The following is a 13,626-nucleotide window of genomic DNA, read 5'->3' on the forward strand; positions in this document are numbered from 1 at the left end:
TTATTTATTATTACAGTAAAGGATTTTTTTTTTCGACCGCCTGCATTGTTCCAGGTAACCAATTGGTGAGTTTTCCAGTATGTTGCAAACATCCTTTTTTCAGCACTAAGTCCAGCATAAAGCACACTGATATTTGTCATTTTAGTTGCATAAAAGGGGGTTGATTTCTTTTAATGACAATGGTAGGCAATCACTGGCAGGGGCGCTGCCAGAAATGTTGGGCCCCATGAAAGATTCGAATTTTGGGCCCCCTTAAGCGCCCCTCTCAGTGCTTGGGCCCCCTTAAGGGCCACTATCAGTGCTGGGCCCTTAGAATCTGTACCACTTTTTCCCCCCTGGCGGCCCCCATGTTCACTGGAACTGCTCCAAAACATTTTGGCAGTTTTGTTTAAGTGCGTTCATGTCATTACAAATGACCTGTGATGCCCGCTGAACTGAGTTAATTCCCTTGCGCAGGCCTATAGGCTTTATGAATATGGGAACAGTCAGACAAATCCAATATTCTGCTCAGAGGTCTAGCTGTGAATGTACCGACCAGGGCTGCGTTTCCCAAAAACCCTTAAGTAGTACTTAAGCCTAAGTAGTAGGCTACTTAAGTATGAGGGGCCTCCTAGGCAATATACCACATTACTAAAAGTTTATGCATACAACCATTTTATAGGCGTACATGCAATATTTTTCCTTATACGCGCAATTAAAATGCTTGTGATAAGTACATGTGTGAGGTAAAATAGAGTATGTATAAACTTTTTGTGATGATATGAGACCTATTTCTGATGTATTGCCTAGGTGGCCCCTCATACTTAAGTACTACTTAGGCTTAAGTACTACTTAAGAGTTTTTGGGAAACGCAGCCCAGGCCAGGCCCAGGCAGCCTGATTATCATTAGCTTTCACATCTCTTCCAAACTTGGTCTGACCAAGAGCATATAATTAAGGTTTTTTTCCCCAAACAGCATGGTTAACCCGCCTCCCTAGGTTTGCTACTGGTTGACTGGTGTCTGACAAAGTGGGTGGAGTTCCCAATGTTTCAGGAGATCAGAAGTTATATTTGCATTGCTCTTAGCCTGACTAGAAGCAGAAGGTGTTACGTCACTAGGAGGGCATGACCTGGCTATGGCCCAGGAGGGCAACAAGCAAATGAACATAATTACTTGTAATCTTGTATTTACTTGTAATGTTTAGATTGGCTGATTCCAGTCAGCTGGGTGACCAGAAGTCCCCAACTGAAGACAGTTCCCAATTTTAATGGTCTGTCTCTAATTTCATGGTCTGTCACTTCGTTCCTGCTTCTCAAGCTACAGTAAAATATTACGTTGCTACATTACAATGGCATTGACTTTAGATATAAGAACGTTCCCAGTTGAAAAGCAAAGCTGGGAAATGTTCCCTCAAGTCTCAACTCTGGTCACCTCATCTTCTGTTTGAAATGGATAATAGCCGTGGCCACTGTAATATTCAAGACTGTGCAAACTATTTGTCCAAACCTTCATAAATACAACTTCATGAAATATGATGTACTTCCATAAATTTGGGAAGGATATGACGTCATATAGTATTATAAAAACGTTTGTGCCTATATAGCCCTTGGAATACACAATCTAGCTTTGGTCACATCAAATCAAGCTGGGATATTTTAGCCCAAAATAAAATGGGACACAGTTACTCTGGCGGATGAAGCAGCCAAACCACAAACCAGCAAATCACAAACCAACATGATGAATGAATTCAGGTCTTCTGTTGCAAAGTTTATGGAAAGTTTGGTCCGGGGCTCTCGCTTGGTCTATGCAATGCTGACACCTGCTGGTTAATAACAGCAATTGTTTGCTATCCTAAAAAACATCACACTGCCCTCCACTGTCATTAGGGGAACACCCCCAAATCCTCCCAACAGCTGTGAATACGCAGCCGAAAAATTAAAAAAATGAATAAAAAGACAAAGTAATGTACATCCCTGAACTCCTCCAAATGTGTATTATCTCTTGAGAGTAATAATGCAAATTCACACTGTCCAAGAACATTACTCATTCATTTGTGTAGGCCTATTTATTTATTTTACTTACTACTTACTTACTTTCTAACTTACTTATTTCATGTTTGTAAGTATGGATGTATGTATTTATTGTGTATTTGTTTGTTTGTTTAGCTGGTTAGTTAAAACAACAACAGCTTATCTTCTGCACTCATAGGCAAATGAATCATCTGTTTATTACAGGGCCCATATTCCCAGCAGCAGCAATAAAACCATTGGATATGAGACAACTTCAATCAAGACAAAACAACTTCTATTTCACTGCATACACTTGTTTCTCGTAAAAAGGTTTTTATACACCTTTGCATTTTAATTATAGCGATTGCATTTTACACAAATGGACAGAACTGGCAACTGACCATTCTGACCGTACAGAAGAATGTGTCTGCTTTTTGTTTCACAAGCGTGAAGATCTTAAGTGAGTGCGCGCGCACACACACACACACACACACACACACACACACACACACACACACACACACACACACACACACACACACACACACACACACACACACACACACACACACACACACACACACACACACACAGGACAGGACAACCTTGTGAAAACAACGACATACAAAAGGTATAGTTTGAACTCTGGTGACCTGTGTGTGTGTGTTTCTCATGATGCTGTGAGAACTGTGTATAACTGTCTGTGGAGAAGAGGAATGCTGCTGCTGCCGCTGTATGTTAGTGGTGGGATATAAAGTTTGACATACAGCCTGTAGTTTTTGGAGCAACATTTCCTCAGTTGGCTGCGAGAGTGAAGAGTTACAGTCTCCATATGTTTGGATAGATCTGGATTTCCACTGACTAAGGAAAACGCTGTTCCCGGTTGGAGCCAAGGAATTTTGGTCTCACATAGGAATATCACAAGGTCCTTAATTAATAATTTGAAACGGTTGACATGCTGACTTTATGAATAGTCCATGAATGAAACTTACAGTACTGCCCTGTATAATACATATAGGTGTGATATAGCATGCACAATTTTGACACCTTATAACATATGTCTTCCCACATCATGAGAAAAGAAGAAAAGGCTTATATTAATTAGATAATACCAGGTTAGGGACAGAACGTGATTCAACATGTTCATTCTAGATATTTAGTCAAGATAATTGAAGAGCTGACAATGTCACACTTTTTGTGACAATTCGTATAAGTGGTGTATCAATATGATTTTCTCTATTTCTTTAAGGGCAATATACTGTATATATAAATCTTATACTACTATAACTGTACATCACAAAACCTAAATGAACCACCAAATGAAGTGCAAAAAAACACTCCCTTGAGTTGAGGTCCATTCATTTTCTCTATTTTAGAGACAAATATTTTCTGCATTTTGGGATTATGACCTTTCACACAGGTACGTGGACTAGAGCCACATACGACAAACTGGAGTTTCCAACTGTCTTCAAACCTTTTCCTGTCTCCAAGTTATTCAGAAGTATGAAGGTGAGCACGTGGTCTGGAACTTTCCTCTACATTCCCAATAATAGCCAGTACCAAACAGTTTCACTGCAGTGTGAAATCTAATCCTTGCACTGAACAACTATACTACAGTAGGCGATATGGCATCGGAGCTGTGTTCGAACCTTGTATGAAATGTATGGTATCCAACTCTTTAATTATTATCATGTTTGCACTGTCAATTCCACTGGTTGTTTAGTGTACACTGTGTGGGCCAAGATACTGCTGTCGTTTCAAATTCTGTACCCGACCTGGTATACCTATACATAGTTTCTGATTCTGACAAACAATTAACTTTGCCTAAGCATTGACCTACAGGCTGTCTTCTGTTTGTCAGTAGACACGAGTCAGAGTCACACCTGGGCTCCACTCCACAGAATGCAATTGTGTGATTGAGCATACCATCACTCCAACAAACGTAGGCTAAGTGTTCTTATACAAAGCCTCATATATTGAAACATGTAATATGAAATTGGACTGGTTTAATATTTGAATATAAAAGTAAATGTATTCAATCATTCGTCTGTTCACCCATCCATTTTTAGTGTTCTAACATTACATTTTACATGATCTCACCCTTGTAAAAACACCAATTGTACATTAGCGCATGACTCTGAACATGGCTGGATTGGCCATATGGCATACAGGGCATTTGCCCGGTGGACTGCTAGTGATTTTCGGCCTGGCCTCAAGCCACTACAGAGAAGACAGAAGACAGTGAGATATAAATATAAATGAGATATAAATTCTGGCTGTTGCAGTCAACATGACTCATATTAGATTGCTTTAATGTTCTCATATGCATCATGTCTTTCTGGATGATCTGCACTAGTCTATTCTCCACTCAAAATGCCAGACCCCTATTTTATCCCAGAACAGCCCTGACTCTTGCATGAACACATAAACAGTACTCTAGATATACAGTATATCAAGATTTAAAATAGTATAACATATTCTTTGCATTGATCGGACTGTGAAGAATTGACAAGAAGAGAGTGGGAGAGAGATGGAATAGGATTGGAAAAAAACCCAGGCAAGATTCGAACCTGGGTCCCAAATATCCAGAATTTAAATTTAAGTTTAGTTTGAAGAAGCGTGTGAATTTTTCAGTGAATGAGTTTTCAGCTTCATCCTCTGAGCATGAGGCATTGGGTGCTGCGTGCCTGTCTGGAATGCTGTGGCATTTGTCAGACAAGCTTGCATAACTGAAAGCTGATGGGACAAACACGTGTGTGAGAACATCTGTGATGAGAGCATCTGTCTTCACCTGCTGACAGAACTGTCACATTGTCACATCAGTACAGACAGAGCCACAGGTGCTGGGCACACTGTGACACGGCCGGATCAGCAATATGACTGAGATTGAAATCTAAATGCTTTATCTTTTTCTTAACATTGGCTATCTGAAATATTATTAAATATGCAATGCAATGTCATGTTTTTTTGTCAAGTTCCATGGACAAAAATAACTTGAGTTTTATTTGCTTGATTTAAGAACTGCATACTGAGGCCTATACTGCATTTAAAAATGTGCATGTCTAAAATATAGTGTATAGACACAGTATGTGAAAGCCCTACTGGGAAACTGGGAAACTCCAACTCCCATTTTCATTGTGACACAGCACTCCACAGCACACTGCACACAAAGGAATTGCATTTCTGCCTCACCTGTGCAAGGGAGGCAGCCCCCAATGGCGCCCCAAAAGGAAGCAGTGTGGCGGGACGGTACTATGACTGAGGTACTCTGAGCATAGTACCGTCCCACCGCACTGCTCCCTTTCAGGCGCCATTGGGGGCTGTCCCTTGCACGGGTGAGGCATAAATGCAATTTTGTTGTGTGCAGTGTGCACTTGTGTGCTGTGGAGTGCTGTAGATGGGGTAATCAATCAGAAGCCTACGTTTTTAATTATTTGAACCCAAGCGCCACATAAATATTGATTTCCTTCGTACATGGTAATATCAGTGCAAAGTGTGTAGAAAACAGATATATGGAAATGTGGGTTGTGTGGAGTGGAGTGATGAGTTTCCAGTTGCATTTTTCCTTCAACCTGACATGCATACACTATTTAAGCTACCTGGTACATGAGGGCCTTTGGGGAGGGGGGAGAGAGGATTGAGCTTGTCTCCGCCCCTGGGCCTAGGCCTGGTACGTAGGTCCTTTTTTAAATAGATTTTTTTTGATAGGACAGTGTGAGAGGTGGTGAAGAAGTGAATTGGGAGAGACACGGGAAGGGGTCAGCAAAGGACCTGGGCCGGGAATCGAACCCGGGTCAGCCGCATGGCAGGCCAGTGCCCTACCGGTTGGCCACAGCAGGGCAAGGTCTGGTAGGTCCATTCATTTATCAAGCCATGTGAACAGGAATTTCAACACATCAGAAGTACTACATGTCCTCTATGACGGGAATGTCTTTTACTGTTAGGCAAGATTGGGTAACCTTTTACAAAGGCGATTTCACAGAAACGAGTCAGACTGAGCAGCCACATCAAAAGTGAAACCACAGAGAAGTTATCACTTTCTAAATGAACAACCACATTATCTGATCTCTGCACACCTTTGCGACTTCATGCCTGAAATTCAGAAGTGGGTATACTCCGTATACCCGCGTTCTACGTAGACTACACCACTGCCATTTTTTGCATGCACTTTGCATATGATTCTACACTGAAAACAGAATATGATGCTACCCTGTGGGCTCCGGATCGTTCAGATTATCAGTCAACTTTGGTGAAAACTGAAACTGAAACCATCTGAGAATTTACGCTCATTAGTTTTCAAGAGCAAAGGAATTTGAACAAATAGCACGTCACAAAAGTAGAGTGTCCAACTCTGTCACTGACTAGTTTTCTATTTTATCTGTGGTAACATTTTACTTAGCAATTTATTTTTTTTGCACATTGACATACCAGCATGAAATATTATGCACTTACACTGTACATACCTAAACCTAACCGTAATGTTACATTCTGTTAAATATGTTACTTTGCTGTTAGTGGACAAAGCCTTATCTTTTGTTTTAAGTGGAATTTTAGACAGTCTGCAGTCTGCAGTGTGGGCTATTGGAATGAATTCCAGTCTCAGATATGACGCCACAGGACGGCATCTTATAAATAACACAAACGCACAGACAGGAGGAACATCATACTCGAGAAATTATCAAGTCATCACCTGTAGAATGAACACGTTCTGCAGGCATTTTGCGATCCATACAGATTCACAATGGCAATTAGATCTAATGGCAATGCATCCAAAGTCCAAGAACACATACAGTACTGTACATGATTTAACATGTTCATTTTAGATTTCTAGTCAAAATGATTGAACAGCTGACAATATCACACTTTTTGTGACAATTTGTATAAGTGGTGTATCATTTTTTTCTGTTTTTGTAAGGGCAATATACTGTATATATAGCAGGGATCCTAAGGTATATAAATCTTACACAATAACTGTACATCACAAAACCTAAATGAACCACCAAATGAAATGCAAACAACATTCCCCTGAGTTGAGGTCCATTCATTTTCTCTACATATTTTGGAAAGAAATATTCTCTGCATTTTGGGATTATGACCTTTCACACAGGTATGTGGACTAGATTCACAAGCTGGAGTTTCCAACTGTCTTCAAACCTTTTCTTGTGACCAACTCAGAAGTATGAAGGTGAACATTTCCTGGAACTTTCCTCTACATTCCCAGTCACTGCAGTGTGATTTTTTTCGCTGAATATGTGTAGTATATGACATCATTGGAGCTACAATGTTTGAACCTTGTATGAAATGTATACATCCATTTTTTAAATTATTATCATGTTTGCACTGTCAATTCCACTGGTTGTTTAGTGTACACTCCATGGGCCAAGATGCTGTCATTTCAAATTGTGTACCTGACCTGGTATACAACCCCTGGCAAAAAGTATGGAATCACCTGTCGTGGAGGATGTTCATTGAGTTGTTTCAATTGATAAAAAATAGAAGGATGAATGATACGACACAAACCTCAAGTAATTTTCAAAGGGGAACTGTCTGGCTTTAAGAAACACCAAAAGAAATCAAGAAAAACAATTAAGTTAGTAAGTAATTGTTACTTTTTTAGAGCATGCATAGAGAAAAAAATATGGAATCACTCAACTCGGAGGAAAAAAATATGGAATCATGAAAAACAAACAGACAAAAGAACGCTTCAAGACTTTTTTGCACCACCTCTGGGCTTCTTAACAACCCACAGCTTCTGAGGAATGGCATTAATGGATGAAAAACAATACCCTTCATCAATTTTACTCTTTCTCTGATTGCAGTTACCACATTGGCTTTACAGGTTGGAGCCTTGTCATGGACCATTTTCTTAAACGTCTACCTCAGATTTTCATTTGGTTGAGGTCCAAACTGTTTGTAAGCTGACGATATGTTTTTCTTCAATGGATGACATCACTGATTTTACAGTATGACAAGTAAAGATCCGTTAACATCCCAAGAAAAGATTTCATCATCTCCAAGCATCTCTTCAATTGATTGGATAAGAAAAGTGTCCAAAACAACAACGTTAACTTGTGCATTTATTGAAAATGTAATGCAGTCATGTTCCCCCCCAGTGCCTTCACCTGACATGCAGCCCCATAGGCAATTGTCAATGACAGTGGACATTTGTACGTTACATTAGTCAGTCATCCTCATTTTCATTTTTCATCAACCCCATGTAATAAGTACACCAGACAACACTTCCAGCATCAACTTGTTCAAAGAGGAATCACAATTAATCAATCAATTAGACTTCCATCCAGTCAAACTGTCTGAATGCTTTTTTTGGGCCATTGCATTGTTGTTTTTCCAATTTGGGTGCATGTGTAAGTTCAGATATCCGTGAATGTCTCTGTATGTAAAGCCCATTTGCTTTAGGTGATTGGAGATGGTTGCCAATGCCTTTTCAATAAATACTCAAGTTTATATTGAAATGTTGACAATTTTCTGATCCAATCAGTTGAAAGGATGCTTCGGAATGATGAAATAATTTCTCGAAATGGTAATGTACCTGTCCATTGGCAAAACCTGTGAATACATTCTTTAAAGATAAAAACATAAGGTCAAGTGTCAAGGCCTACAAAAAGCCTTGAACTCAAATCCAAGACGATATCTGTGGTGGAAATTTGAAAAAACATGGTCAATGGCAAGGCTCCAATCCGTTAAGATGATCTGGCACTGTAATCAGAGATAAAATGGAGCAAAAATGAAGGGAATGTTTTTTTCCTCGTAAATGCCATGCCTCAGAGACTGTAAGTTGTTCTAAAATCCAAAAGTGATTCAAAAAAGCTTTTGGAGTGCTTTTTTGTTTGTTTGTTTTTCATGATTCCATATTTTTTTCCTCAGAGTTGAGTGATTCCATATTTTTTTCTCTGTGCAGGATCTAAAAAAGTAACCATTACTTACTAACACAAATGTTTTTTTAAATTTCTTTTGGTGTTTCTTAAAGCCAGACAGTTGCACTTTGAAATGACTTGAGGTTTGTGTTGCATCTTTCATCCCTCTATTTTTTATAAAATAAAACGACTCAATGAACATCCTCCACGACAGGTGATTCCATACTTTTTGCCAGGGGTTGTAGTACCCACATATAGTTTCTGAGTCTGACAAACAATTCACTTTGACTGTTGTCTACTGACGAACAGCCTGAAGACAACCTGTAGGTCAATACTTAGACAGAGTCACACCTGGGCTCCAGTCCACAGAATGCAATTGCGTGACAGAACATTTGGCATGATGAGTCAGTGCACAATGCGATATAAATATAAAAAAAACTCCAGACAGACATTTTAATGGCACTAAATGAGTAATATGTTTACAACACACTTTGAGTGCCAAGCTTATTAAAACATTGCCTGGCCCACCTGATGAAAAAAAGTTAATTTTCAAACCTGAGAACACTGGACTGCATTTAACATTTACACATCTAGTTAATATTTAAATGTGTAAAAATAATATTTGTAAATATGATTTGGGCTGCAATATAACTGTGCAAAAAAATGTTCACTGACTGTCAGAGAACGTGACATTAACTCTACCGGGAATATGACGAAATATGTGGAAGTCCTTCCATAAACGTCTCACCTGATTACCTAAGAGGCAGGTGACAAGTGAGCAACACGGGCCTACGTAGACAGGACGCAGACAGTAAAAGGAGTGAGTGGATGATAACTACCACCTAGAGCACTGTTAGGAAATCCACGCCCCTCTCTGAACAGCTGGAGTCAGCACTTGATGATGTGTGTGAATGTCATGTCTGTATGCCTGAGTCTACATGTCACTTCTTGCTTAGAGCCTGAAGAGTATAACACACCTCTCCCGCTCCTGCAGTGACTCATTGCTAAACTTTTCCACAGAATCACACAACAATTTCCCAAACTCCTTCGGAAGCCGCTCGACTTAGGCTACATTATCCGGACCTCTGCATGCCTCTTTACAGCAAAGCGAGGGAGAGAGGCATGAAGGCCTGCAACAGGGCCGTGATCGTGTCTGTGGGGCAGTTCGACCCCGGCGTTGGGCTGTCCGGGAGGGTCGGAGGAGTCAGGAACGACACCAGGAGGCTCCACAGAGTTCTGACCACGCTGGGCTTCAAGGTGGAGTTCCACAACGACCAGTCGGCGGATGAAATCTACGAATTATTTGAAGAAGGTACTGTACAAAAATGCTGTTAATTCATACCTTACAGAGTTAAATTCAGCACTCACAGTGTTGATCCTACTACTCCCTAAGTGTTACATCAACACTGATAAATGTACTGAATGTGCTGTAGTTTTCTCGCTGCATAAAATGACTGTAGGCCTATGTCCTTTGGGAATTCACTTTTTTGTTTAGGGAAATCAAGCTGTTTTCTGGGACTAGGTTCAGTTCATTTAATGTATTGCATGTTCGATTTTAAAGAAAAATGTATTTTTTATGTGCCTTTATTTATTGTAGCCTCTTACTGCAGCAGGGATCGCCGGCGACCCTATTCACTTGATGAAAATGCTTAACTACATCATAACAACATTGCTGTGACATTACAGAGAGCCATAGTGCTGCGCTAAGGGGTTAAATACAATATGCTTTTATTTAATTTTAATATACTGCAAATATTCAGCCAAACAAAAACAGTTTTGAAAGTACAGTGGTACCTCTTGAAATGTTTTTTTTACATTTTTACCATTGCTGTTAAAAACACGGCCATTGTAAACATATTCTTAATGAATGCCAAAGGTAGGCCACAAGTGATACAAGATATCTTAAGCTGTGTGTTAGGTGTCTCAAATGAATGGCTGAATTGGTGTCAAAGTATCATGCAATCATCATTACGATTATCATAAGCATCTAGACCTCGTGACCTGAATGTCTAAGCCTATTAAAAACAAGTGTGATAAGTCTTGTGATTTCAAGGGCAATAAAGGTGCACTTAGGGTTGAAGGGCTATGGCAAACAAGATAGGACTTGTGCTCCTCTGTTTGGACTAGCCTCACCTGCACCTACAAAGTACACCGTGTACTGAGTTGCACTCACCATTTGAGTTTCTATGTCTTTTGTCAAGCCAAGTTATGTAATTATAGGACGAAGGCCAAGCATTACATAGGGAGAATATATGTAAGCTATAGGCTACTTGGAGCTTTTTCAGTCGAGTCCAGCTGCTCAAAAGAAACAAACAGAAAAACAACTGTGAGGTCATTCCAGAAAATACCCTTAGAGTGCAGCACTAATACTGTAGTTTTGGAATATTACTTTTGACCATCTCTGTTCTTGACTATGCTAACTAGCCCATGATTTCTCCACAGAGAGCAAAAAGCCGGTTGAAAATTGTTTCCTGGGCATCATTTCCACTCATGGAGAGGAGGGGGTCGTGTTTGGAGCTGATGGCAACCCAGTGAAGCTCGCTAAAATCTTTGGGTTTTTCAACTCGCCTTGCATGACGGACAAGACGAAGCTCTTTCTCATTCAGGTGAGATGTGAGATGTAATAGGCAGTTTGCTTCCACTGACAAAGCCATGACCTATAGTACCATACACCCCTAACACATTAAGTGCCACACAACACATGTACAGTATGCACGCACAGACTATAATTATGTACCCCTGTAATTAATACACAAGAATGCATGTACCTGTCAAGACTTTGTATTCTGGTATGCATGGAAGCTGACACGGAGGGTGGGACAAAGGGGTCAGTTGTCAGGGAGAGAGGGGGCCCAGAATTGGGTCCTCATTACATTGTACATATTGGGCTTTTGGATATTTGGGGTGGGGGCTTTCAGATGACTTTGACCTGTCAGCTGCCCTGTATGAGCCACCAACTGTTCTTCTGATTGTAGGCTTGTCGAGGGCACGACTTGGATGATGGAGTTGAAGTTGACTCAGCTCTTTCGGACGAAGAGGATTTCATGTCAGGGTACCTCTCTATTCCTGCGGACATGGCTGTAATGTACGCCACAGCTCCAGGTATACGGATGGTCTTTTACCGCTCCCTCTACTGTATGAAATAATCATTTACCACATTCTTTCCATTAAAATACATTTTCTGTTGAGACATTATTGAATCAAACCATCATAGCATCTGTTGATGGTAATGGGAAATCTTACATTTCTGTATAATAATAGTTTGCCATCTGAAGTTTAATTAAAAAAAGATCTTACACCACCTCTTATTATCCAATCCATGTGATTCAGGTCGTTAAGACACATGAACTTACCGTATATTTTGGGGGAAGTCATGGCCTGATGTTCAGGGAGGTGGTCTTAGTACGAATAGCGTGGGTCACCTACACCTTCATCCAAAGGCTAAAGTGCCTTTGAGCTAGGCAACCTACCCCTCATTGCTCCAGGTATTTGAACCACAGTACCCTATATCCAGTGGTTCTCAACCTTTTGTGAACAAACACCCCTTTGACCTCATCATAAGCCTCCCAACACCCCCTGGACCTCAGCATAAGCCTGCCAACACCCTGGTTAGTATTGAAAAATAAAATAGACTAATGCCCCCCAAATTAAATGAATTAAGCCCCGACCCGATTCAGTTGTATCCTTCCCAACGCCCCCCAGGGAATCCCCAACGACCCCTGGGGGGCTGTAGAGCCCACGTTGAGAAACACCCAACCCAACTATAACCCAACAATAACAAACAAAACAAAGACACTTTGGATAAAAGTGTCATCTAAGTGTAATGTAGTAGCCTAATGTAATCTATTTATTTCACTCTGCAGGTTACGGTGCCTTCATGCACCCCCTCGGCTCCGTCTTCCTGCAGAAGCTCTGCGACCTCCTGGTGGAGGACGGAGGTCGCGACCTGGAAATAAACCAGCTGATGACCCGGCTGAGGTACCAGGTGGCCTACCGCTTCCATGCCAACGCACCGGGCCTGACGGGCAAGAAGGAGATGCCCTGCTTCGTGACGCGCCTCACCCGGGAGGTGTACCCGTTCAGGGCCTCGCAAGTCACCGGGAACGTCGGACAAGGAGTTGGAGGGGAGGTGAACGCCAAACGTTCGGCTACCGCGCTGGTGGAGGAATCGCAGAGGATACGCAAACGCTCCATCAGCTGATCAGACAGGCAGAATCCTTTCTATTGGTGACATGAACATTTAATATGATGGGGAGTATGGATGGATGGACCGTATGAGAGTGCACAATTCTGGGACCCCATAAAAGCAATGCTTTTTTTAAAAACTACCCACTGTTAAACTTACAATAATGTTTTTTTTTTATATATATATTTAAATGGTGGATTCAGAAACGTTTCAGAAGTTCATTTACTTCTGTCAGGGTGAAAAGCACCTCTCGTTTTGCTTTTCCATCTTTCATGTGCAATAATCATTCCACAGACACACTTTAAAGTGGTCATTATAGAATCAGTGTGTAAATAAAACATTCCAGTAAGAACCTATTTTTATATTGACAATGTTTTTGTACTGAATGTTTTCTACTGTAAATAAAGAATAAATGACAGACAAAAAATTGTATCTGCATGTGCTCTTTCTCCCAGATAAAATGAAGGAGGAATAATCATCAGTGAATAAGCAGCTATGAGGTTATAAGTATGAGAAGAACAACAGAAACTCTTAAAACTGAAACAAAAATGTATGGTGAGAACTTGATACCTATTG

At 40.6% G+C, this 13,626-nt stretch overlaps 1 protein-coding gene across 1 annotated transcript; it reads left to right on the forward strand.

The window, feature by feature from the left end:
• The first annotated feature begins 9,810 nt into the window (after positions 1 to 9,810).
• Positions 9,811 to 13,422, forward strand: LOC134458816 (caspase-7-like). Its single transcript, XM_063211220.1, has 4 exons — positions 9,811 to 10,176; positions 11,307 to 11,470; positions 11,840 to 11,966; positions 12,728 to 13,422. Exons 1-4 carry the CDS (start codon positions 9,954 to 9,956, stop codon positions 13,063 to 13,065), a joined length of 852 nt encoding a protein of 283 aa, XP_063067290.1. The 5' UTR covers positions 9,811 to 9,953; the 3' UTR covers positions 13,066 to 13,422.
• Positions 13,423 to 13,626: the final 204 nt, after the last annotated feature.

The sequence above is a fragment of the Engraulis encrasicolus genome, chromosome 11, assembly GCF_034702125.1.
Source record: "Engraulis encrasicolus isolate BLACKSEA-1 chromosome 11, IST_EnEncr_1.0, whole genome shotgun sequence".
Classification (NCBI taxonomy): Eukaryota; Metazoa; Chordata; class Actinopteri; order Clupeiformes; family Engraulidae; genus Engraulis; species Engraulis encrasicolus.